The 23,787-nt window shown below is 39.7% G+C and overlaps 1 protein-coding gene across 1 annotated transcript in view; it reads left to right on the top strand.

The window, feature by feature from the left end:
- VPS13B (vacuolar protein sorting 13 homolog B) overlaps positions 1-23,787 on the top strand; it is a 996,174-nt gene that overhangs the window by 934,095 nt on the left and 38,292 nt on the right. The window contains exons 45-54 of the mRNA XM_043982862.1: positions 1,876-2,139; positions 2,671-2,754; positions 2,932-3,107; positions 3,807-3,977; positions 4,350-4,551; positions 6,402-6,590; positions 9,108-9,257; positions 13,214-13,497; positions 17,915-18,042; positions 18,406-18,605. Coding sequence (XP_043838797.1) covers positions 1,876-2,139; positions 2,671-2,754; positions 2,932-3,107; positions 3,807-3,977; positions 4,350-4,551; positions 6,402-6,590; positions 9,108-9,257; positions 13,214-13,497; positions 17,915-18,042; positions 18,406-18,605 — 1,848 coding nt within the window. The remainder of the gene's footprint in view (positions 1-1,875; positions 2,140-2,670; positions 2,755-2,931; positions 3,108-3,806; positions 3,978-4,349; positions 4,552-6,401; positions 6,591-9,107; positions 9,258-13,213; positions 13,498-17,914; positions 18,043-18,405; positions 18,606-23,787) is intronic.

The raw sequence follows: 23,787 nt of genomic DNA, 5'->3' as shown, positions 1-23,787 counted from the left end.
ATCAAATTTGAAAGCCAGCTTGACAGGCTTTTTTAGTTGAAAATGAAGCTATAAAAACCCACAAATGGGGATTTTTGTCTTTAAATAAAGTGAGTCCCAGATGGTTGCAGATATTCCATGGTTGCTGAGAAAGACGGCAAAATTCTGTTCTTAATCTCATGGGGCCCAGGGTTTCTGAGCAATAGCACTATGTATAAGCTGCCAGATCCTAGGCATGTCCAAAGGAAGAAGAGAGTTACAACACTGTCTCTGAACTTTCCGAAATTTATTTTAGCCATTACTTCTGTGTAACTTTCTTTAAAATCTACACAGCAGGGGCAGCTAGGTGATGCAGTGGATAGAGCACCGGCCCTGGAGTCAGAAGTACCTGAGTTCAAATCCGGCCTCAGACACTTAACACTTACTAGCTGTATGACCCTGGGCAAGTCACTTAACCCCAATTGCCCCACAAAAAAACAAACAAACAAAAAAAACAAAAACAAAAAAAATCTACACGGCACTGTTTGTTTAGCCAACACAGAAGAAGAATTTACCCCCATAATCTAGCACTTCACAGTGCAGCTGGCATTACTATGAAAGCGTCTTCAAATACTCTGGTTATTACTCGTTTACCACTCACCCTTGCTGCCCACCCTTTAAGTTTATATTGGAAATTGTCCAAAAGACAGTTTTAAAATTGAGGAGGGGGGCAGCTAGGTGGCTCAGTGGATAGAACACTGGCCCTGGAGTCAGGAGTACCTGAGTTCAAATCCGGCCTCAGACACTTAACACTTACTAGCTGTGTGACCCTGGGCAAGTCACTTAACTCCAGTTGCCTCACTTAAAAAAAACCCCTCAAAATTAAAACAAAAAAATAAAATAAAATAAAATCGAGGAGGGGAAGGGAGCAAAGAATGGCATTTAATCAAATTATACAGGTGTGTCCATCACTATATGTACATACACACACATATATGATGTGAGATATGTGTGTATGGAAATAAAAGTTTCCCAAACAAAATTAGAAGGTAAATATTCACATTGTTGAAGATCATTTGCTTTATTAAAGTCTTTAATACAAGTTTTCATTATATTATTATATCATATCTTAGACTTAGAGCTGGTAAGAATCTTAAAGGTCATCTAGTCCAACCTCATTTTATGGATGAAGAAATTGAGTCATAGAGAAACGACTTATCCAAGGTCACACAGGAAATAAGTATCCAAGTCAGGATTTAAACCCAGATTTCTGATTCTGATTCTAGATCTAGGGCTCTTTTCAAAGTACTAACAGTGAAAAGATTTAAAATACCATGAGAGTTGCATATAGGGTTTTTTTAGGAATATTTGCATTATATAAATAATAAAACAAAGCCTGAGTAATTCAGATTAATTGGGGAAAAGAATTAAGAAAAAGCTTAAATTATCAGATAGATCATGGTATAGATTAACTTTTAAGAAAAAAATGATTTTTATTTCTTTCAAAATATATGGAGATCTTTATTAAGCAAATAAAAAATTATTTAGGTCATTTTTGTCATTTGTAAAATTGTAATGAGTAATATGTGTTTATTCATAAATGGTACTTCTGAAATTCTTGGAAGCAGTTTGGTTTTTTATAGGTTAAATATGACCTTTGTTATCATACTTGTCCTATTAAATTTGTTTAGTAATTCTGTTTAATACAGGGCAAAGGTACAGAGGACTAGACTGTTGTCAGCTCAGTGAATGAGTCTATATAAAATGTAAACGTTCATCCTGTCCAAATCTCACAACTTTCTAACTAATGAAGTCTGAATTAATGAGGTTTTTCATTAGAGAACCTTGTCTGTGTAAATAACCAACCTATGTACACCATCTTTTATAAATGACGATACTCGATTTTGTGCCTTATAGATTATCATCTGTGGGAGACAAATCATCAGCAGCTACCTAGACCAGAACATTGAACTCAAAGTGGTGCAGCACGTGCTGGGGCCTGATGGGCAGGCCGTGGTCAGGGAACATTTGGACATCCTCACAGGCAAACACAAATTACCATCCTACATTCTAGAAAATCATGAACTCACAGAGCTGTGTGTGAAGGCTGAAGGAGATGAAGCCTGGTCACGGGATGTGTGCTTAGAAGACAAGTCCGCTGTTGATAGCGTCGTTATCCAGGTGGGAATAGAGGATTTTGTTAGACTGAGACCTTTTTGTAGAGTCCTTACTCTTTAGCAGATTTGTTTTACTTCTGTAAAAGAAGATTTGTATCTTCTGTCACTAATGTAGTGGGGGTTAAAGGTGGTATGCCAGTCACCAGCCTCACTCGAGGTATTCTCCAGGCTAGCATTGACGTGTCTCCTTCCCTGGCACACATGTCACCCTCTGTTTCTGTCTTCATCACTCAGTCACCTTTATGTCACTCTGTCCTCCTAGATCTCTCTGAAAGGGATGGTCTATATCCCATGAAATTAGGAAACCTGCCAGGTTCTGCCTGCGTCAATGGACTCACTTTTATATCTGATACAAAGAAATGTTTGGTTTTTCTATGACTTTAAACTGGGTTTTTCTGTTTGTTTGTGTTGTGGGCTTTTAAATTCCATCTAGCTTACATTTTATCTCAATGGCTTCCTTTTTAACTAATAAAATGTTTAGCTTCATGGTTAGAAAAATTGTCCTTACTGGGACCTTCTGTCTTTGTATATACAGGTGCCATCTTCAAACAGTTCTATTATCTATGTTTGGTGTACAGTTCTGACTTTAGAACCCAATTCTCAAGTGGAGCAACGAATGGTGAGTGCTTTCTCCATCCTCAAAACTGTATATGGCTCTGACCTTTCATGTTCTGAAATAAATTAAGGGCAGAGTGACCCAGAACCAAGATTTATAGCAAGTTTGTTTCAGCATCAAGCAGCTGGAATACTGCAACAAAGTAAATATGAAAGTTGTTCTGTCCTTTCATTTTTATAGATTGTGTTCAGCCCTCTTTTTATCATGAGAAGTCATCTTCCAGACCCCATTATCATACATTTGGAGAAGAGGAGTCTGGGATTGAGTGAAACACAAATCATTCCAGGACAAGGGCAAGAGAAATCACTGCAAAATATAGAACCTGACCTTGTGCATCACCTAACATTTCAAGCAAGGTACTGGAAATGTGTCTGTATGTTCCTAAATGAACTCAGTAGAAAACTGACCTTTTCTATGCAAATAGGAAAGGAATCATGTAAAATTCACTTTTAAAATGTCTTTTCATGGGAATGCTGTCTTAAAAGTTCTCTTGCCAGTCTCCTCCTGATTACTCTTCCATCTTTCAGATGAAAATCCAGCCAAACAAATCATTTTCTCATAGAAACAGAGCAGACAGGTAGTTTGGATTAAGTGAAATTCACGAATAAACCAGAACTCTCTAATGGATGAACAGAGAACTAGGCAGAGGAGGAAGAAAATAACCCAAGTGAGCAGGGAATATACAATCAGTATAATCAGTCTCAGAATGATCAGGAGCTGACTCATTCCCAGACCAAACAAGAATTATCAGCATGGATGAGAAAGAACACTGGGCTTGGTGTCAGAAGATCTGAGTTTAAGGCCCACTTTGCCACTTCCTAGCTGAAAGCCTAACCAAGACATTCCCTCAATTTCCTTATCTGTATAATGAGGGCAATAATTCTTATACTTCCTACCAATGGGGTTTGAGAATCAACTGTGCAATTACCTTGTAATCCTGATGCTTTCTGTTAAATTCTCCTCATTACTATTTTTTGTGATTATAGTATCTTGATAAACTATCAAGTTTTAGAGGAGTCATATAATTATTCTTATTTTCTCTTTCCACTTCATAGGGAAGAGGAGGACCCTTCAGACTGTGCTGTCCCTATTTCAACAGCACTCATCAAGCAAATAGCTACTAAGACTCACCCCGAAGGCCCAGTGAATCAGATTCTTGCAGAGTTCTATGGTTCAGAGAACTCCCCCCAGCCTGTGTGGCCCTATAATAAAAAGGATGCTGACAGGTAATGTTCTCTAGCCATCTCTCATCACAAATAGTACATCACCACTTAGGAAAGAGTTGACATTTTATTTATTTACAAAGTTTGTTCTTACAGAAAAGGTAAATACAAATCTTTTTCATTTGTTCATCAGATTTTGAGATTTCATCTTCTTATAAGTTTTTGGAGGTTTAACTGAAAGCCTAGAGTATCTGTAAAAGGCAAAGCTTATAATATGCAGTAGTGATTGTTTCTGTCTGGCAGAAAGTTCAGGGTAGGAATATATCATGTGAAAAAGATATTAAACGAAAGAGTTGTATGTCTGAAATCGGTAAGCCTACTCTAGTTATGCTGACCTTGTTCCATTCTATCTCTTGGATGTGGCATTTGGAGCAGTAATGAGCAGCTGAGTCAGTGGGACAGCCCCATGCAGGTGAAGCTGTCTGTCTGGAAACCCTATGTTAAGACCCTGCTGATAGAACTTCTGCCCTGGGCCTTGCTTATCAACCAGTCTAAGTGGGACCTCTGGCTTTTTGAAGGAGAGAAGATCGTTCTCCAGGTTCCAGCTGGCAAAATCATCATCCCTCCTAATTTTCAGGTACCCTATCTCTTCAAGGTCAAATTGTTTTCTCTCAACAGACAGCATTTATTGTGATAGATCACCCACATTCCTGCCCATATAGATTATTTGTAGGAAGTAGCATTCAGTCTTCTGATACATAGCTATAGACTATGAAATATATTTTGATATTCAAAGATGACAATGCTGATATCAAGAACCTTTCTTCTGCATTGAGCACTTGAGCTGATTTAAAATATGCTAACTTGTACTCATTTCAGAATGACTGGCAAGCATAAAAAACAATTCTGCCTAGGATGTTTGTCATATGCTATCAAAAAACATAATATAGGTTAACTACCACTATCTCTTCCATTCCCCTCTTCCCTGCCTCCATCTCCAAAATATATACTCCTAGTGGACTTTTTTTCCTTTCAGACAGTCTTTTCCCAGTCTGGAAGTATGTGGGTTTCTCATGATTCAATCTGGCTACTGATTTTCATGGGAACTTTGACCTGTACATCTTCCTGACTGGGCTGGTTCACCCCTTCCTTAGATATGCAGGTGTCCTCCCCCAAGTTTCCCAGGCCTTAGCATATTGATGTCAGACATAGTACAGACAATCAGTCAGCATAGCCCACTTCAGCTCAGAACTCCCAAGCTCAAGAGACCTACCCCTTGGGGGTAGCTGGCATGTGCCACCACACCCAGTGCTAAAAGACTTCTTGATGGGTCTTATGGAAGAACTGGAGTTGAGGGTTCTGGATAAAAGTCTGCTAAAATCTTCTTCACTGAGTCTACTACATAGTCTTATACCTGCTATGTGATTTTATTGCTAGTGATGACCACAAAGAATTCTTCAGTACATAGGCTTATAAATTTTGAGCTTCTAGAGGCCTTAGAGATAATGTGGCATCTAGGTGACATAGGGAATAAAATTCAGGATTTGAAGTCAGAAAAACCTAATTTCGAATCCTGCTTTCAGACACTGTGTGATCCTGGGCAAGTCACTAGCCTCTCTCAACCTTATTTTCTTCATTGGTAAAATGGGTGTAATAATAGTACCTACTTCACAGGGTTGTTGTGAGAATCTAATGGAATAATTATATAAAATACTTTTCAAACTTTAAAACATTATATAAGTGTTAGCTCTTATTATTCCAACACCTCATGTTACAGATGAGAAAGCTGAGGCCCAGAGAAGTTGAACGACAGGGTCAGAGTCACAAAGGAGGTATTATGTTAGTGGCGTATTAGGGATTCAAAGACACAATAATGTTTCTAGCTATGCAACACAATAGAGTGAAGTGAATACTTAAATCTTGTGGTTCATGGGTCAGGAAGAATTTCAGAGCCACCGTCTCACCCTGTAACACAGAAATTGAATTCTTTCCTTCAGATGATGGCACCACTTAAAATTGGACCTATGTAGCCTATGGGAATAAAAAATGTTCCTGGGAAAATGACATTAGACTCCCAAGTTTTTAAACCTTTTGGAGTTAATAGGATTGGTTTTTTCATAACTGAATTCGACTGTGATTCATAAATAGCTTTAAGCACAAAAATATAAATATTTTTATATTTAAAAAAATAAAAATTTCCCCCAGAAAAGTTAATCAACTCTCAGGCATTCATTAGGCCCCTCATTCTGCCCAGCACTGGGTGGTAAAACAAGTCCTTGCCTTCAAGGGGTTTATGTGCTGCATGAAGATTGCAACATGTTCACAGGGAAATGAATATAACATAAATACAAAGTGATTTGGTGGTAGGGAAAGGCAGAGAACTAGCAAATGAGGGAACTGCTGTCACACATAGGCAGGGGCTGCTGCATTGATAGGCAAACATTGGGTAACCTAAAATCTTTTCTAATCGAATCATTAATTTTGCAGGAAGCCTTTCAAATTGGAATATACTGGGCAAATACAAACACTGTCCATAAATCAGTGGCAATTAAATTGGCCCACAACCTGACATCTCCCAAATGGAAAGATGGTGGCAATGGAGAAGTTGTGGTATTGGATGAAGAAGGGTTTCTGGGTGTTGAAATAAGACTCGGTGCTTTTCCAGGACATCAGAAGGTAGGATCAAAGTCTGTGTGACTACAGGGAAAATGTGTTACTATACACACACACACTTACACACGCATAAACACAACACACACACATGCATATATATATCCATCATACACTAATATATACCATATCTATATATAATTTTATATCAGTTTATTCCTCTTTGCTCTAATTTGTCTTAAGGCATTTATTTAGATTCTTAGGTTCATAGATCGCTGGTTTGTAGTTTTTTTCCTGACCAATAATAAAAGTTAGACCACATAATTTATCCAGGAGCTGTTCTGTTTCAAAACACTCAGCAGTCACTTGATTTAGAATATGAGAAAAGGTGGAGAGGAGAAGTCAGTAGGGGGGGGGAAGGACATATTCCAAAATCTCTACACACTGTATTTGCCCTCCTTACTAGCATTAAGAAAGAACCCTAGGCAATTCTTGAATCGAGTGCAGACTCTGTTCCTAAGAAAAGCAATATATGTTTAATCTGATTTTCCCTAGCAACAATATTTAATAGGGAATTTTGGTCTGACAATCAGTCTGATGCCCAACTTTTTAACAGAGGGATACCACAATCAAATAAGAAAATCTGATTTCTCTAAATTGGCAGCAAACTCCCAGCAGTGATTTGCACCCAGAAGTGCTGTACCTAATCAGTTATACCTAATTCTTATTGTGATCCTCCCTTCTCTCTGTTTATACACGACACAGCCTCTCTAGTCCAGGCCCTAATCGTGTCTCTACATCCAGTGTGCCCTTTCCAGTTCATCCCCCTCACAGCTGCCAAATTGATATTCTTCAAACATATGTCAAAACATTTTACTATTCAGTGGAAGAAGTTTCAGTGGTTTTCCATTATATTTAGGATAACATATAAACTGCTGTGTTTGGCATTTGACACCCTTTACAAGCTGGTTCCAGTCTTTCTTTTCAGAAAGACAGATTAAGCATCATATGCCCCCTCACTTACTTCATGCTCCAACCACTGAAGGTGAGGTGAGAAGCTAGGGCTTCTGTAAGGAAAGAGTATGTCCCGGGCAATGCAATGGGATGTCTGTAAAATACACGTAAACAGTTTGGCTGGGAAGAGGAGAGACATGTAGTGAACCTGCTAAGGTGGGCTGAAGCCACATGGTGAAGTGCTCTAAAAGCCAAACAGAGAAAACAGGGATTTCCTTTCACATATACCCCATCTCCAGAAGCTCGTCTTTTAAAAGTACATTTAAAAAGAGGCAGCTAGGTGGCGCTGTGGATAGAGCACTGGTCCTGGAGTCAGGAGGACCTGAGTTCAAATCCAGCCTCAGACACTTGATACTTACTAGCTGTGTGACCCTGGGCAAGTCATTTAACCCTCATTGCCCTGAAAAAAAAAAAAAAGTAAATACTTATTTTAAAAAAAACCCAAAAAACAAACAAACAAAAAAGTACATCAAAAAGAAAAGTATACAGAATTAGTGGAAAAATAAGGCAATTGGTTTTTGTTTGTTTTTTTGTTTTTTGCGGGGCAATGGGGGTTAAGTGACTTGCCCAGGGTCACACAGCTAGTAAGTGTCAAGTGTCTGAGGCTGGTTTTGAACTCAGGCACTCCTGAATCCAGGGCCTGTGCTTAATCCACTGCGCCACCTAGCTGCCCCAGGCAATTGGTTTTTAAAGATATGTCCCACCCTACCTTTAGAATAGTGCTTATAGTGGGCAGTTAGGTGGTGCAGTAGATAGAGTACTGGCCCAGGATTCAGGAGGTCCTGAGTTCAAATCCAGACTCAGATACTTGATATTTACTAGCTGTGTGACCTTGGGCAAGTCACTTAACCCTCATTGCCCCCACACAAAAAAGCAAAAAAAAAAAAAAGAATAGTGCTTATACTTCTAGCTTTTAACAGTCTCTGCCAACTGATAAATGGGTAGACACTTTCTTGAAACTAGGTGGAATGGAAAGGATAGATGTTATCGTGATGCTTTAAAAGGCTGACATTTAATATTGCTTTGATGCAGCTAATCTCAGGAGGGGATGGGGAGTGGGCCCTTAGAAATTCCACCAAGATATTCTCTTCATAAGCCTTCATGAAAAGGCATAGGGAAAGAGTTTGTTTGTTTGCTAAAGCTTGATTTAAGACTCTCAAGTTGTCTGAATCAGTTTCTTTGGACTTTAATAGAGATGGCAGGTAATAGAGGATACATGTAGTGGACTCTTCTCATCTTGGGAATGATCTGTGTGAAATCACCCTTGATTGACAGTAAATTAAAGAATAAAAGCTCCCTAGGTTTAGAAAATCTATTCATGCCCACCTATTTGAAAGTCCTTAAGAAATGAGCTTTTGTGCAAGGTAGTCTCCATGATACTTAATCATCGGATGGGACCAGAGCTCAAAAGACTTACTGATTGAAGTAGTGAGTTTGTGCAGTCATCATACAACATCATGACCAGTCAGAAGTTGTGCTCAGGAAATGCACCCTTTTCAAAGTACCCAGAGGATTTTTTACTTACTATATCATAGAATAAAAGTCACTCTTCTTTCATTTTTCTCGCAGCTATGCCAGTTCTGCATTTCTTCAATGATTCGGCAAGGTATACAGATTCTACAGATTGAAGATGAGACCATAATCACCAATGACACTCCATACCAAATATTTTGTAAGCCACAGTTAACTGTTCCAAGTCCCTGTTATGGAGAGGAGGAGGTAAGAGATTCCAGGAATGGTTTTAAGGTTCACTTCTACCACTGGGAAAAATTAACATTCAGACACAGGGCTCAATTAGTCTCTAAAAAAGCTAGAAGGAAAAATCCCTCAAATTAAAAATAGGTGAAGATCAATCCGTTGCTTTTTCTTTCATTACAAACACTGACAGAAGCCATGGCCAGTGCTCCCATCAGAATCCTCACAAAGCAGCAGATTCGGACACAATGCAGGCTTAGCTCTGCCTGATGTACATCTGTTTAGAGGCTGCAAAACAGTCCTTTAATATGCTTGCTGTAATCCGTAATAGCTGTGGAAGCAGTTCTGAGAATCTACTCAAGATTCTCATGGAGAAGTACATCTGCCTCACAGGCTAAAATGTTTGAGGTAGCAGTTTGGACAGAGCTCCAGTACCTGAACAAAAGCCATGAGTCTGGAAACACTGAAAGTATGTGCAGTTGAAAAGGTTAGCCATGAAAATGCATCAACTCCTTTATATTAGAGGCCTGGTGACAGAATAGTATGTGCAGGAAATAAACATACAGAAAGCAGAGTCCAAGAATGCTTGGAGGGATTTTGAGGCAACCACTTTTACGATTAAGAGAAGTGATTAAATTTGGTGATATTAAGGTAGGATTTGAGTGAGACTTACAAGCAAGATACAAACTAAGCTTTATGTTATTAAAACCATTGTAGAGCACATTTTCTTTTATGAAAATCCCCCCCTTTTTTAAATTTGGGGGAAGTTAAATGTTCAGATACCCGCTTACAGAATTTGAGCATTAAATTTCAAGCACATTCAGAAGATTCATTTATTCAGCAAACATCTATTCAGTGCCCAAAGTGGGTAATGTGTGATGTTTGGCAGATAAATAAAACCCTCAGCCATATACCTTTACATCTTTATAGTCCAACTTATCACTTATTATCTTTCATTTTCTTCAGCTCTTGAAGTTGGCATTAAAGCAACCATAAAGGGTGAAAATTTTAAACATTGATTTTTAATTATAAGCATTGTCATGAAGTTCATGAAAATTTCATAAGAATATGGCTTAATCTTGCTCCTTTGAAATGCTACCAAAAAATGCTGGGGAGGGGCAGCTAGGTGGTGCAATGGATAGAGCACTGGCCCTGGAGTCAGAAGGACCTGAGTTCAAATCCAGCCTCAGACACTTGACACTTACTAGCTGTGTGACCCTGGGCAAGTCACTTGACCCCAGTTGCCTCACCAAAAAAAAAGAAAGAAGAAAAAGATGCTGGGGTGTCCTGAAAAAAGTGTCCCAACTAGTTATGTTTCTGAGGACATGAGAAAGTAATAGTGTCTCCTTTGGGTGAGAGGAGTGATGAAAAGAGAGTCAGGACAACTATCATTTCTCCCCAGAGTTTCCTTGGCAATCCAAGGAGCTAAGGCTCAGCTATTTCCTCACAGCTTCACTTCTACCTCAGGTTCTTTCCTAGAGTTGAGAAGCGTTATCACTTTCCCCTGTGATGCTGTGAAGAATTGCTGCATAGCAATCCCTAATAAAGTATCTCTGTTTAACACAAAGTACTTTCACTTCTATTAGATGATATAATTATGTCTCATAACAGTAGGTATGAGGTAGGTCAGGGGAATATTATTAAACCCATTGTACAGACCAAGAAATTAATTATATAGTCAGTTAATGACAGAACCAGAACTGAAACCCAAGTCTTCCCACTCTTTTGACTCTTCCATGCTCTCTGAAGAACTTTGGAATTGATTGCATGACATGGGAGCCTGGCCCAGGAGCATGGTGTGCCCTCATCAGAGAAGGAGCTGCACTCTGTGAGCAAAGCAGAATTGGAGTAGCTCAAAAGAAACGTGAGGTGCACAGATTTGGAGAAGTCACCTCCAATGTTCACATGGTTTGTGCCTGATCTGTGGTAGAGCATTCCAAGCTCATATTGCTCTGATCAGCCACAGTCCAACACACTGTAACTTGACTCTAACATAGTGAAGTCATTCTGGTCCTAATGGAGAAAGAAGGCCCACAACCATGTGTGAAGTTCCTCTCTCTCCCCTATCAGCTTGCTGCAGACCCTGAGGATTTCCATCTAAACATTAAGATACAGGTCACTCCTTCACCCAGGGCCCTTGCCCTCAAAGTAAATTGTGAAGCAGGGAAAGTTTGTCTTTTGCCAATCAACAAGTATTTATTAAGTGCCTACTATGGCTCAGACACTTTTGCATTTTTCCTATTCATTTTTTCCTCCTCTCTCACTTTTAGCTAACTATTCTCCTACTCATGTAGGCCAAGAATATCAAACTCAAATAGAAATGAATCCTTGTCAGCCACACAATGGCTTAGAAAACCACAAAGTGGGGCAGCTAGGTGCCTCAGTGGATAGAGCACCGGCCCTGGAGTCAGTAGTACCTGAGTTTAAATCTGGCCTCAGACACTTAACACTTACTAGCTGTGTGACCCTGGGCAAATCACTTAACCCCAATTGCCTCACCAAAAAAAAAAAAGAAGAAGAAGAAGAAAACCACAGAGTAACATTATCTTTGTCGTATTATGTTTTGGAGGGGTGGGCAGCTAGGTGATGCAGTGGATAGAGCACCAGTCCTGGAGTCAGGAGGATTGGAGTTCAAATCCAGCCTCAGACACTTAATAAATGTGTGGCCTAGGCAAATCACTTAATCCTCATCTATTAAATGAGCTGGAGAAGGAAATAGCAAACTATTCCAGTATCTCTGCCAAGAAAACCCTAAATGTGGTCACAGAGAATTGGACACAATGGAAACAACTCAACAGCCACAGTGATATTTTTATGTATTTCTTTAAACATTTCCCAGTTATATTTTGATTTAGTTCCCTGCCTGGAGTTTTGTGGATACATCCAAGGGCTGGGAGGTTTACACCTCTGACATAGATACATCCAAGTAATCTACCAAATTTATTCAAACAAGACATATTTGACATATTATATGCTTGTCCTTTTCCACCTGTATCAGCCAGTGCTTCACTTCAAGAATGATTATGTGGTGAAATGCCAGTCACTGGGGCACCTGGATAGGGCTAATGATTCTAAGCAAGGGGACCATCCCAGGGCCCTTACTATATGTCATCCTCATGTGCAAGCTGTGCATGGTCTCATACTTAAGTGTGCTATTACACAATCACAGTATTTGAGAACTGGATGGGACTTCACTCACCTTATCATCCAAGTTATGAAAGTAATCCCTACCTAAACATATTGGACAAGTGATCATTTGGCTCCTGCTTGAAGGCCTTCAAAGAGGGGAAGCTCACCACCTCTCAGAGTGGCCTGTTCTGCTCTGGGACAGCTCTAATTGGAAGGGAAATATTTTTTTTTTTTTTTTTTTTTTAGTGAGGCAATTGGGGTTAAGTGACTTGCCCAGGGTCACACAGCTAGTAAGTGTCAAGTGTCTGAGGCCGGATTTGAACTCAGGTACTCCTGACTCCAGGGCCAGTGCTCTATCCACTGAGCCACCTAGCTGCCCCGGAAGGGAAATATTTTAACATCATCATTATCATCATCATAGCTGAACTGGATAATGATGATATGAACTATTATTAACATATTTACAAATAAGGAAACCGAGACTTTGAAAAATCAAGTTATGCATTCATGATTACATTGCTAGTAAGCACCCAAGGTGTGATTTGGACCTGGGCCTCCTTCTCTTGGCTCCAAGTGCATCACTTTTTCCAACACACCATGCTTTGTATACAAGGCCTTTCCTCACCATCATCCTGAGGTAAATAGTACGAGTACTTTTATTATCATGTTACAGATTAGAACACTGAGAAGTTAAAGGAAACCAAGCACGAGGCAGAACCTGAACCCAAACCCAGCTCTTCCTGACTCCATGCTTTCCTCAGGAGTTATGTATTTTAAAAATAAATAAATAAATAAAACAAAACCGTGTTCCTCTTAGTAACCCTCCTTTGCACCATCTTCTCCCACTGCAGTGTTTACGTGTTCCAGACAGTGCAACTTTTTGCATCAGCCCAGGGAGACATCAACCTACCATGGAAACCAGTTCCCTTCCTTGCTGGGACTTGATGCCTGACATCGGCCCATCGACATTGGAAATGTCCCTTCTGCAGAAACAGATTTTGCTGAGTTTTTGTCCTGCTGTGGGTGCTGATGGTACACAGTTCTGGAGCCTGCCAGCTGTGCTCAGACCTGAGTTTCCCAGACAGAGTGTGGCAGTACCCATTGGGAACTGCAGTGAAAATGGATTCTTGACCAGGTATTCTAAATCCATGGGAATGACCTTGTTCTTTTCTTTGCTTGTCAGTATAGCAGTTCATCAAGAAATAAGCCAGAAAAGTAGAGAAGCTAAGAGTTACACATGCTCACCATGTGTTAAGTTTCAATTTGGGGTGGGTTGTTTTTTTTTGGTGGGCTCTGTGTGTGTGTGTGTGTGTGTGACTATTGTTTGAAGTCTCAGACACTTTTGTAACTGGTCAAATGTTATGATCACAGACAAATTGAGCAAGTTTGTTATTGTCAGGCTGAACTGGTTGTAGCAACAATGCCAGTCCTCCTGCCATATGATATCAGCACACAAAGAAGTAGAGCTGTTTAGTTTCCATGAGACATTGAGCACTTGGGGTCAGGATGATAAGAAAGGACAATTGGGAAACACTTCCTTGAATTCACATTTTTTCTTCGAACTGAAGATTTTCTTCAGAAGCCATTAAAAGAGACACAACATGTTATTGCTAACTACCATGTGCAAAAGATGCCATTCTGTGGTTTTCACTGCATGCAAGTTACTGTAATTACTGATGACCATTTATGTAAATAACCATAGGATCAAACCAGGGACATGGAATGGTTAGTTCTTCCTGGACTTCTATTTTGTGGTTGTTTTTTAAATGCACTGAATCCTTTCTGCAGCTGTCAGGGATAACTTATGTACGGTATATGTAACAACTACAAAAGAAACCATATTGTGACCTTATGAGAAAAGCACCTTATTCTTATAATTCTGAATTTATAGGCTTGACTTTATTTGGGATTTTAGCCTCCTCAAGTTTTTGATGTATACAGATGTTCTGTGGTAATTTTTTAAAAAGACAATAGTCCAGACTGTTTTACCCATGTTAGCCAAAATCATGTTCCGCAGCTCCTTATTCCTCCCCGCCCCCCCATTCAGTGAAATTGTTCACATCCTCCTTTCCCCTGCACCCTCTCACAAACGTTTCTAATCTTCAGCACTGTGGAGAAGTGGGCACTCCCCAACTTGGGTTGGAGATACTAATGGATGTTCTGTTGAAGCATCTTTGAAAATGATGTGAACTTGAACATCCTAAGGCATGATACTAAAAATGATGAAATAATTTGAAACAAAACTTGATTTTAAAATTAAAATATAGTTTTCGTCCTGTCAGTGCAGTCCTACAATGCAACTTCCCAAGTAAGATGCATAGTTAGCTTTTTCTTGGATTGTAGGAGCCCTCTCCTGGTCCCGGCCCCCAGCCTCCTTGGCCAAAGGAAAGGGAATTCTCTGAAGTTGGCTTTTCCAGCCCATTTGAAATTAGGCCAAGGAAATAACATTGGGGTTGATCCAAGCACTGTACTCTGAAAGTGAATTAGCCCTCCTGCTACAATCCAGATTGATTCAACACCGTTTGGTAGTATTGGTAATAGGTTTTCCCCAAATGTGAAATTGGCAGTTTATCTTGGCATTCTGTCACACAATCACAAAGCTGGAAGAGACCTCAGAGATATTTCGCCCAACCAACACCTGAACAAGAAGGCCTGTAAGATGTACCTACCAAGTGGACATCCAGCTTTCCTGTGAAGGGCTTCACCATCCCCCATCTGGTTACCACTAGCTCTCAGGAATCAAGCCGAAATTCACCTGAAATCAAACCTCCTCTTGGTGCTTTCTACTCATTCCTTCTAGTTCCACCCTCTAAGGGCAGGCAGACCAAGGCTGGCCCTTCTTCTACCTTAAACCCTTCAGATACTTGAAAGTAACCATCATGGCCAACCTGAGTGTTTTCTCCTCCAGGCTGAGCATCCCTAGTTCCTTCAGCCAGTCCTATGCATGATTTCAAGGCTCATCCTGATCAAATACAATCTTTAGGAAAAATAGAACAGGTTCACATTTGTTCACTAACTTAACTCCCTTGAACAAAAGAGAGAGGGGTTTTCTTTTGAACTTTCAACTTAATTTATGCAGTATAGTTTAGAGTGAAGATTTTGCAATTATCTGGTTTGTCTGATAGCTGTAGACAGCCAATTAAAGTAATTCAGATCTTGTGTGTGTGTGTGTGTGTGTGTGTGTGTGTCTTTTTTTTAATGTAGTTGGGGAGACACTTAAAATATTCAGTTTCAGAATTTGTAAGTTTAAATTTGTTAACTCCCCTCTACACACTCATGGATGGCCTAATTACTCAGAAATTATTTAACTACAAATAGCAGAAGTAACTTTATTCTTATTGATTGATATGAAAATTGCAGTGGAGGAAGACAGGGGTAGAGCAGAATAAGCATTTATTAATCACCTACTAAGTGCCAGACACTGTGCTAAGTGCCAGGGATACAAATAGCAGCCAAAAGGCAGTCATTTGCAGCTAGCTGGCCCTGTAGCTAGATTGTAGCCTGGAGTCAGAAAGACTCATATTCCTCAGCTCAAATCTGGCTTCAGACACCTACTAGCTGTGTGACTCTGGGCAAGTCACTTCATCCTGTTTACCTCAGTTCCTAATCTGTAAAATGAGCTGGAGAAGGAAATGGCAGACCACTTGAGTGTCTTTGCCAAGAAACCCCAAATGGAGTCACAAAGAGTTGGACATGATTGAATAACTATGGAGAAAAACAAAGGGGTGATAGTGGAGAAAACAATTTGGAGACCAGGGATGTGGATGGAAAGAAATTATGGAGGCCCTGGGACCCTTCCTTAAAACAGAAATTATAAGAGGAAATGACCAATTAGAGAGCGTTGGTAAGGGTTGCCAGTCCAAAAAAGTGTAAATAAGCTCTTGGAGAGTCAGCTTGCTGTAGTGGAAATAATACTGAATTGGAGTTAAGAACACCTAGATATGTGAGTATCAGATTGGCCATTCGCTAACTGTGATTTTAGGCAAGTCTCTACATCTGTCAGCTTGTTTCTTTGCCTGTAAGATGGGCCTAATAATGCTTGCCTTGCCTCCCTAGCAAGGTTATCAAAAGGATCAGTGTAGAAATCATAAAATCACATATAGAGATCATAAGATTTTGGAAAAAGAAAAAAAAAAGAAACCTTTCAAATCATCAAGTACCAACCCTTCATTATATAGAGGTAAGATAATCTGCCTGAGCCACAAGTTATGTAAGAGAGCCAGGATTTGAACCTGGATCTTCCGACTTCTAATTCAGGATTCTTTCCCCGTACTACACACATGACCAAAGAGCGATAAGTGCTTTGTAAATTGTAAAGCACTCTACAGGTGTGCCTGGTACAAGTCCTCATCGTTCCTAGGCAAAAACAGACCCTCCCCTCTGGGAGCTCACATTCTCATGGGGGAGACTAACGTGCAAACCAACATACACACAATATACATACCTTGTAAGTGGAAGAGAAAAGAAACCTGAAAAAGCCTCACATGCAGAAGGCAGGATTGCTCTTGCCTGGAATGTACTTCCTCTTCACTGTCTCATTCAGGATCTTTGTTTCCCTTCCAGACCCAGCTTAGGGTCCACTTCCTCTGGAAAGTTTTCCCTGGTCCTAGAGTATCTCCTATCTGTCTTTGACTCCCAACCTGCAGTATTTTTATCTGCATTTGTATTGTCTTCCCCATCACCAGAAGCTCCTACAGTGCTAAATCTGCCTTATTTCTGTCTTCATATCCTCAATACTTAGTGGCAGATAGTAGGAACTCGTGAAAGTTTATTGAAGTTAAATTAAATACAAGGCATTGATTGTCACCATCATCATCATTATGGGAGAGCCAGTATGTTCTCTGAAGAAAAGCCCTGATCCTAAAACCCCATGATTACTATTCAACAACTACAACAACAAAGATTCATTGTATGCAGTGGTTTAGATAAGACATAGTCCCTGCCTTCATAGCAACTAGAGACTGCTATGGAGATAAGAAACCAACAACTCTGATACGCAGTGTTTCATTACAAATGCATTCTGGTCACAAAATGCAATGCTGTGTGATGTCTGGTCACAACCAAAGGGGAGGTACAGAGAAGATAGGGGAAGAAATATAATGCTTCTCGCTTTTCTGCAATTAAAAAAATTAACTATCAATGCTGTCACTCTTTCCAGAAAAAAAAAATGACTTTGTCAAATAAATAAATAAGTCTATAGATGGGCTGTGTGTGTGTGTGTGTGTGTGTGTGTGTGTGTGTGTGTGGTGGTGGTGGTGGTTGTGTGTATAATAGGATGGGGTGTCAATATCTGTAATTTCCTCTAAGTAGGGAACTGGCCTGAAGAAAAACTTCCTCTACATATGCAGGATCAGACTTTGTTCCTCTATTTAACAATCTTTTAGAGAGATGCTTGGGCCACTGAGAGCTTAAATGATTGGCCCATAAGCCAGGAATGTATCTGAGGCTGGGCTTGAACCTAGGTATTCCTGACTTAATACTTATTATGCCATACTTTGTTATAATACAAAAATACCCAAATATTCAAAATTATTTGTTTTTTTCTCTTTCAGGGCTATAGCACTGACTCATCAGCAGTATCTTGGAGTCACTTACTTAACCCTCACAGAAGATCCATGTCCTCGAATCATTCTCCACAACAAATGTCCAGTCACCATGCTTATGAGAGAAAATATAAAAGGTATTTCTTTATATTTACTATAGACTTTAAGTTACATAGCAACTGGTATATGGTTGTGATGGAATACAACTATATCTTTTGACCCAATAGATAGTTACCAGGGGGTCTGTGAAGGGTTATCAGAAAGGTCGTAGGCTACATAATACTTGAAATCTAACGTGGCTACTTACCCAATTAATTTTTTTTTTTTTGGTGAGGCAATTGGGGTTAAGTGATTTGCCCATGGTCTTACAACTAGTAAGCATTAAGTGTCTGAGGCTGGATTTGAACTCAGGTCAGTGGCCAGTGCTCTATCCACTGTGCCACCTAGCTGCCCCCCAATTAACTTTTAAAATGTAATGGAAATATTTTTATACATTTCAGATACTCCAAAGTTTCATGTCTATTGTAGAAAAATTCCAGCTGAATGTTCAGTTCATCATGAGCTGTATCATCAAATCTCCAGCTATCCTGACTGTAGAACCAAAGATTCACTTCCTAGTCTTCTGCTGAAAGTTGTGCCATTGGATGACATAACAACTGAATGGAGTGATTTCATTGACATTAACAACCAGGGAACACAGGTTAGTGTATCAAATATATTCCTGCTGTGCCAAAGGATTGCCTGTCATTGTCTACATTTTTATGTTTTTCAATATATTTGTCTGATGGAAATTTCCGTGTCCTTATATAAGAATCATGTGTGTGTGTGTGTGTCTGTAATTCCCATATCAAAAAATGTGTTCTCAAACTTTGCTGTGCTATTGCCTAGAAATAAGAATTTATGGGCCCCATCAATAGAAGTTCATTTAAAGACATACCAAAAGGATGACATTACAAACTACTTGCACAAAGAAGGCACCATAATGGCAGAGGCCTCAGAGATAAAATTATGTGAAGATACCTGTGTGTCCTAGAGCCAAAGAATATTAGGGCTAGAACCAGAGTCCTAAAATCCCCATTAGAAGACATATCCCTTAGAAGTAGACTGTCTCATGCAAGAGTCTAGAAACTTTTTTGATCATGTGCCTCTCTTAGTTAAAAAAAAAAATTGTACATACCCCCAATATATTTTTTCCTTTTTTTTTTTTGGTGAGGCAATTGGGGTTAAGTGACTTGCTCAGGGTCACACAGCTAGTAAGTGTTAAGTGTTTTGAGGCCGAATTTGAACTCAGGTCCTCCTGAATCCAGGGCCAGTGCTCTATCCACTGCACCACCTAGATGCCCCCCCCAGTATATTTTTATATTCATTCTTTAGCTAATATTTCAAGGTACATTATACACTTTGTCTTAGGTTGATTGTTAATGAGAGTGGATGTAAATCCATATTTCAAATAATCTGCTTGATCATTTTTTTACTTTTGGCTGAGTTTTAGTCAGATCCAATTAGATCAGTTCTTACCTCCTAATGTGGCAGATGGAGAACCAGAATTAGGGGTAAGAGCAATGTGAGCTCTGCCATTTTCTCATTTGTGTTCATGTTATCAATATTATCTTTAATCCATAGTTTCTCTGAAGGAATCCTCTTAAGCCACTTAAACCACCTTCCCTGGGCATACATAAACTACATCACACTTGATATGAACCAATGAATAAAGATACCACTGTCAACCCTGACATGCTGCATGATTCCTCCTTTTCACTCAGGATAATCTCCCAGGTAGTAGGTGACACAATTGTTTGTGGACCAAGTGAAGGCCAAATGATTGCATGTATTAATATGTAACCCACATATTAAATATTAACAAAATTCATTTCTTTTCTTCTTTAGATAAAAATAGAAATGGAAATCTCAGTATTTTCACTCCATGTCCTACATTAGGTAGCACTGATCTTAACCAACCCATACATAGAAGAATCTCATCTATATCATCCCCAATAAGAATGCCTCCAGTCATTGCTTGAAGATTTCTAGTAAAGGAGAACCCCTAACCTCCCAAGGCATCCCTTTCCACTTTTGGACAACATCATTAGGAAGTTTTTCCTGACATCAGACTCAAATTGGCATCTCTTATTTTTTTACCTATTGCTTTTTTTTTTTTTTACCTATGGCTTTTAGTAAATAGAATCCTTGGGCTAGAGCTAGAAGGGACCCTTATAATCAATTAGAGCATCTAGTCCAAGTCCTTCGTTTTGTAGATGAGGAAACCAAGAAGAAGATAAACGACTTTGCCCAAGGTCACACAGGTAGTGATAAGCAGTGGAACCCTGGTTCAAACCAAAGTGCTTGGGTTCCATCTCCAGCTTCCCTGCCATTATTTTATGACAGCCCTTCAGATTCTTAAAGACAGCTTTTATATCCCTGAGCCCTTTCTAAAATGTGGCACCCAGAACCAAACCCAACATTCTAAGTGTGGCCCGGCCAGGGTAGAGCCCAGTGGTGCTGTCGCCTTTTTTTATCCTGGGCACTGCACCTCTATTAAAACAACCTAGGACTGCGTTTGCTTTTCTGGCTATCATATCATACTAAGGACTCATGTGAATTTTCAGTCCACAAAAATACCTATAACTTTTTCAGGAGAACCACTATCTATTTTGTGAAGTTGATTTTTTGATCCCCCCTCCACCCATAAGACTTTATATTCTTTCTGAATTTTATTTAATTAAATTCAGTGGAAAATTTGGTGGAACAGTTTCTACTTCTCCTATCTAAATTCAGTGAAGATGATATTGCCCTGTAAAACTAAAGGCCATTGCTTTGAGTGACAGAAGTTGAAGAGATGGTCTCCATTATGATACTGACTGAGATTTTATGGCATTTTAATTCTGCTTTGTCTAGGCTGGCTTTGAATTTCACATGTCTCCCTAGATCAAGGGCCAAGGAAAAGCCCCTCGAAGACAGACTCCCTTCTACACAAGGGTTGCTTCCTTTCATCAGAGGAGCAGCTCCCTTCCCTCTCCAGTGATTTATATGCCCTTAGTGTATCACAGAAGGGTTGTCTGAGAGAATCTGAGACAATTCTTCTTTCTGAATATGAAGGAAACAATGATCTGCTGGGCATATGGCACACAGCTCCTAAAAGATTAATGGGAACATGAGACTTTGTTAGGTCCAAAGACCACTGTCAGTTAGGGTGCAGGAATGAGCACCTTCTCTCAGCTTTGAAGCATCCCTGACTACAAAGGCTTGAGGAAATCCAGAGGGAAAAGAAATCCCCAAAATAGGGCTTGACAGACCTGATCCTGATGCTAAAAGAATTCCCTAGCGTTTATAAAGAACATTTCAAAGAATCTCACAAACAGTTTTAGGGACCTTTGGTCTTTCTCTGGATTTTTTTGTTGTTCTTCTTTCTCAAAGAGGACCATGACAATAGGATGATGTCATTACTTAGATTTAAGTGAGAGACGGCTGTGCAAAATCACCAACCTCACTCTCTCCTCCAGAGCCATTTGGGTCCAGTGGCAAGATATCTATCAGACAACTGGAGATAGCCCCAGATATTTAAGAAAATTGGGGTTAAGTGACTTGCCCAAGGTCATATAGCTACAAAGTGTCTGAGATGAGATTTGAACTCAGGTCCTCCCAACTTCAGGGCCAGTGCTCTATCCACTGCACCACCTAGCTGCCCCTTCTCTGGAAGGGAGATAGGGAAGAGTTTCTTAGTGCTATCACTTTGCCTCTTATTTTCTTTCTACCTCTGGCAATGAAGTTTCTAACATGAAGAAGACCATTAGAACCTTAAGGGTTGGGGGTTTGGGGGGGATTTTGGTTTGGGGTTTTTTTTAATAGTAGAAGTATTATTGTTGTTCTGTACCAGACTCAAATCAGGCATGTCCTGTGGTTCAATACTTGTCAATCATATAACATGTAACAAAAAAGTCTGCTTATCAATTACCTGGAAAAGATATTCAGCAGTGATGTGGCAGTTATTTAGCCAAGCATAGCTCCCTTCATCTCTTCATTTGCCCAATCAGAAGAACATGTGGACTCACACAACAGTGGGCCAGTCATCCAGTCTGTGGGACACTGACTAGTCACACAGTGGAGCTTCCCTTCTCCATTACTGCTGACTTCCATCTTTTGTGCCTAGTCCACCCTCTGGCCTTGAATTTCTCCTCCACATGACAGCCTTTCAGTTAGTTATAGATAGAGTCCATGTCCCTCTGAGACTAAACATTTCTAGAAGAAACCTTCCCGAGTGTTTCAGGTGATCCTAGTATGTCATTGTTCCTAGTTCTCTAACCATCCTGGCTCTGCCACATACTTCAGCTTTCTTTAACTCCGTTTCCTTTATGTAAAATTGGGGGGGAAAGGGGGAAACTGGATTAGATCTCTGAGATACCTTCCAACTCTTACCTGCTATGAGTCTAAATTTGAAATCTTTATGTTGTACAATCATGGTCAAGACATAGTGCAGCAAGCTTTTATGGTCTTTTCTTGTTCTTTCAGTCTTCTTGTAGTCATAGATACCCGGCTGACTGTAGAAGACCCTCCATCAGTGACCATTCTTTTTTTTTGGGGGGGGGGAGGGAATGGGGATTAAGTGAGTTGCCCAAGGTCACACAGCTAGTAAGTGTCGTGTCTGAGGCTGGATGTGAATTCAGGTCCTCCTGAATCCAGGGCTGGTGCTTTATCCACTGCGCCACCTAGCCGCCCCCCTGGATATTCCTTCTTTCATGCCCCCTTACATACTTGTCTAGAAGAAGGAGTAAGCATCCTCCTTACTCCCCACGTACACTTCCAAACCCTCTCTCTGTTCATCACTAAGCAACGTTTTTCTCTTTAAAGTTCATTTAAAGTAAATTCTATCCAGATATAGCAAGGTGCTTGTTTCAGTTATCCTCTACTCCCTCATGTCATTCTCTCTCCTATCTCAAAGACTAAGAGTCTTCCTCTACATCCAAGCCCCTGCTTTTATATGAGGGGACTTAGTTTACCTGTTGGTATTTTCTCAAATGCCCTTGGCCTCCCAGTTCATTGATCTTCTTAACTCCTGTGACCTACTCTTCTTCTGAGCCAGGCTTGATTCATGATGTTTCAATGGTACTATCTCAGAATTAGAATGAAATAAGACCCTTCAGAGAGTATATAACATTTTAACAACAAAGTTTATTTAACAATAGCATGGAAAAGATATGCAGTAAAGATAGCAGCATTGAATCATTTGGGCACAGCTCCCTACATCTGTTATTTGCCAAGTCTCTACCCTCAAAGAGCTTACATTCTATCAACATATACATATGTAGATATATTACATATATGTCTTTTATCTGAAACAATAAGGATGTTTAAATGGCCAGATTTAAATAACTGTGAAGTCATTCTAGATGAGAATGATTCAGAAAAAGAGGATGTACTAGTAATCCCAAATGTATAAAAGGCTTGTGTCCCAAAAGTTTATTTGTAAGTTGGTTGTTTAGAACTCAGGAGTATATTTTTCCACAGAAACATGTTACATATGCTAGTTAGGGGCTTAGGCCAACCCAAAAGTCTATTTAACCTATAATGTACATAAATAGTTATATCTGTGCTGTGTGTATATATATATATATATATTTATATATATTTAATGTACTTTTTATCTCCCCCCTTAGAATGTAAGTTCATTGCAAATAGTAATTGTTTCATTCTTTGTACTTGTAATCCTAACACCTAGCACTGTGCCTGTCACAAGGTTAAAAAAAAAATGCTTGTTAATTGATCACTTGGTATATACAGAATACATCTAACCCCTTTTCCAGAGGGGTTTGACAAATAGAACTGTGATCTAAGGACATCGCTTTGCCAAGAAAGTATTTCAGTCCTAAAGGAGCTCCCTGTCCTTC

The sequence above is a fragment of the Dromiciops gliroides genome, chromosome 1 (assembly GCF_019393635.1).
Source record: "Dromiciops gliroides isolate mDroGli1 chromosome 1, mDroGli1.pri, whole genome shotgun sequence".
Taxonomy (NCBI): Eukaryota; Metazoa; Chordata; class Mammalia; order Microbiotheria; family Microbiotheriidae; genus Dromiciops; species Dromiciops gliroides.
This window is presented reverse-complemented; position numbering and strand designations above follow the sequence as displayed.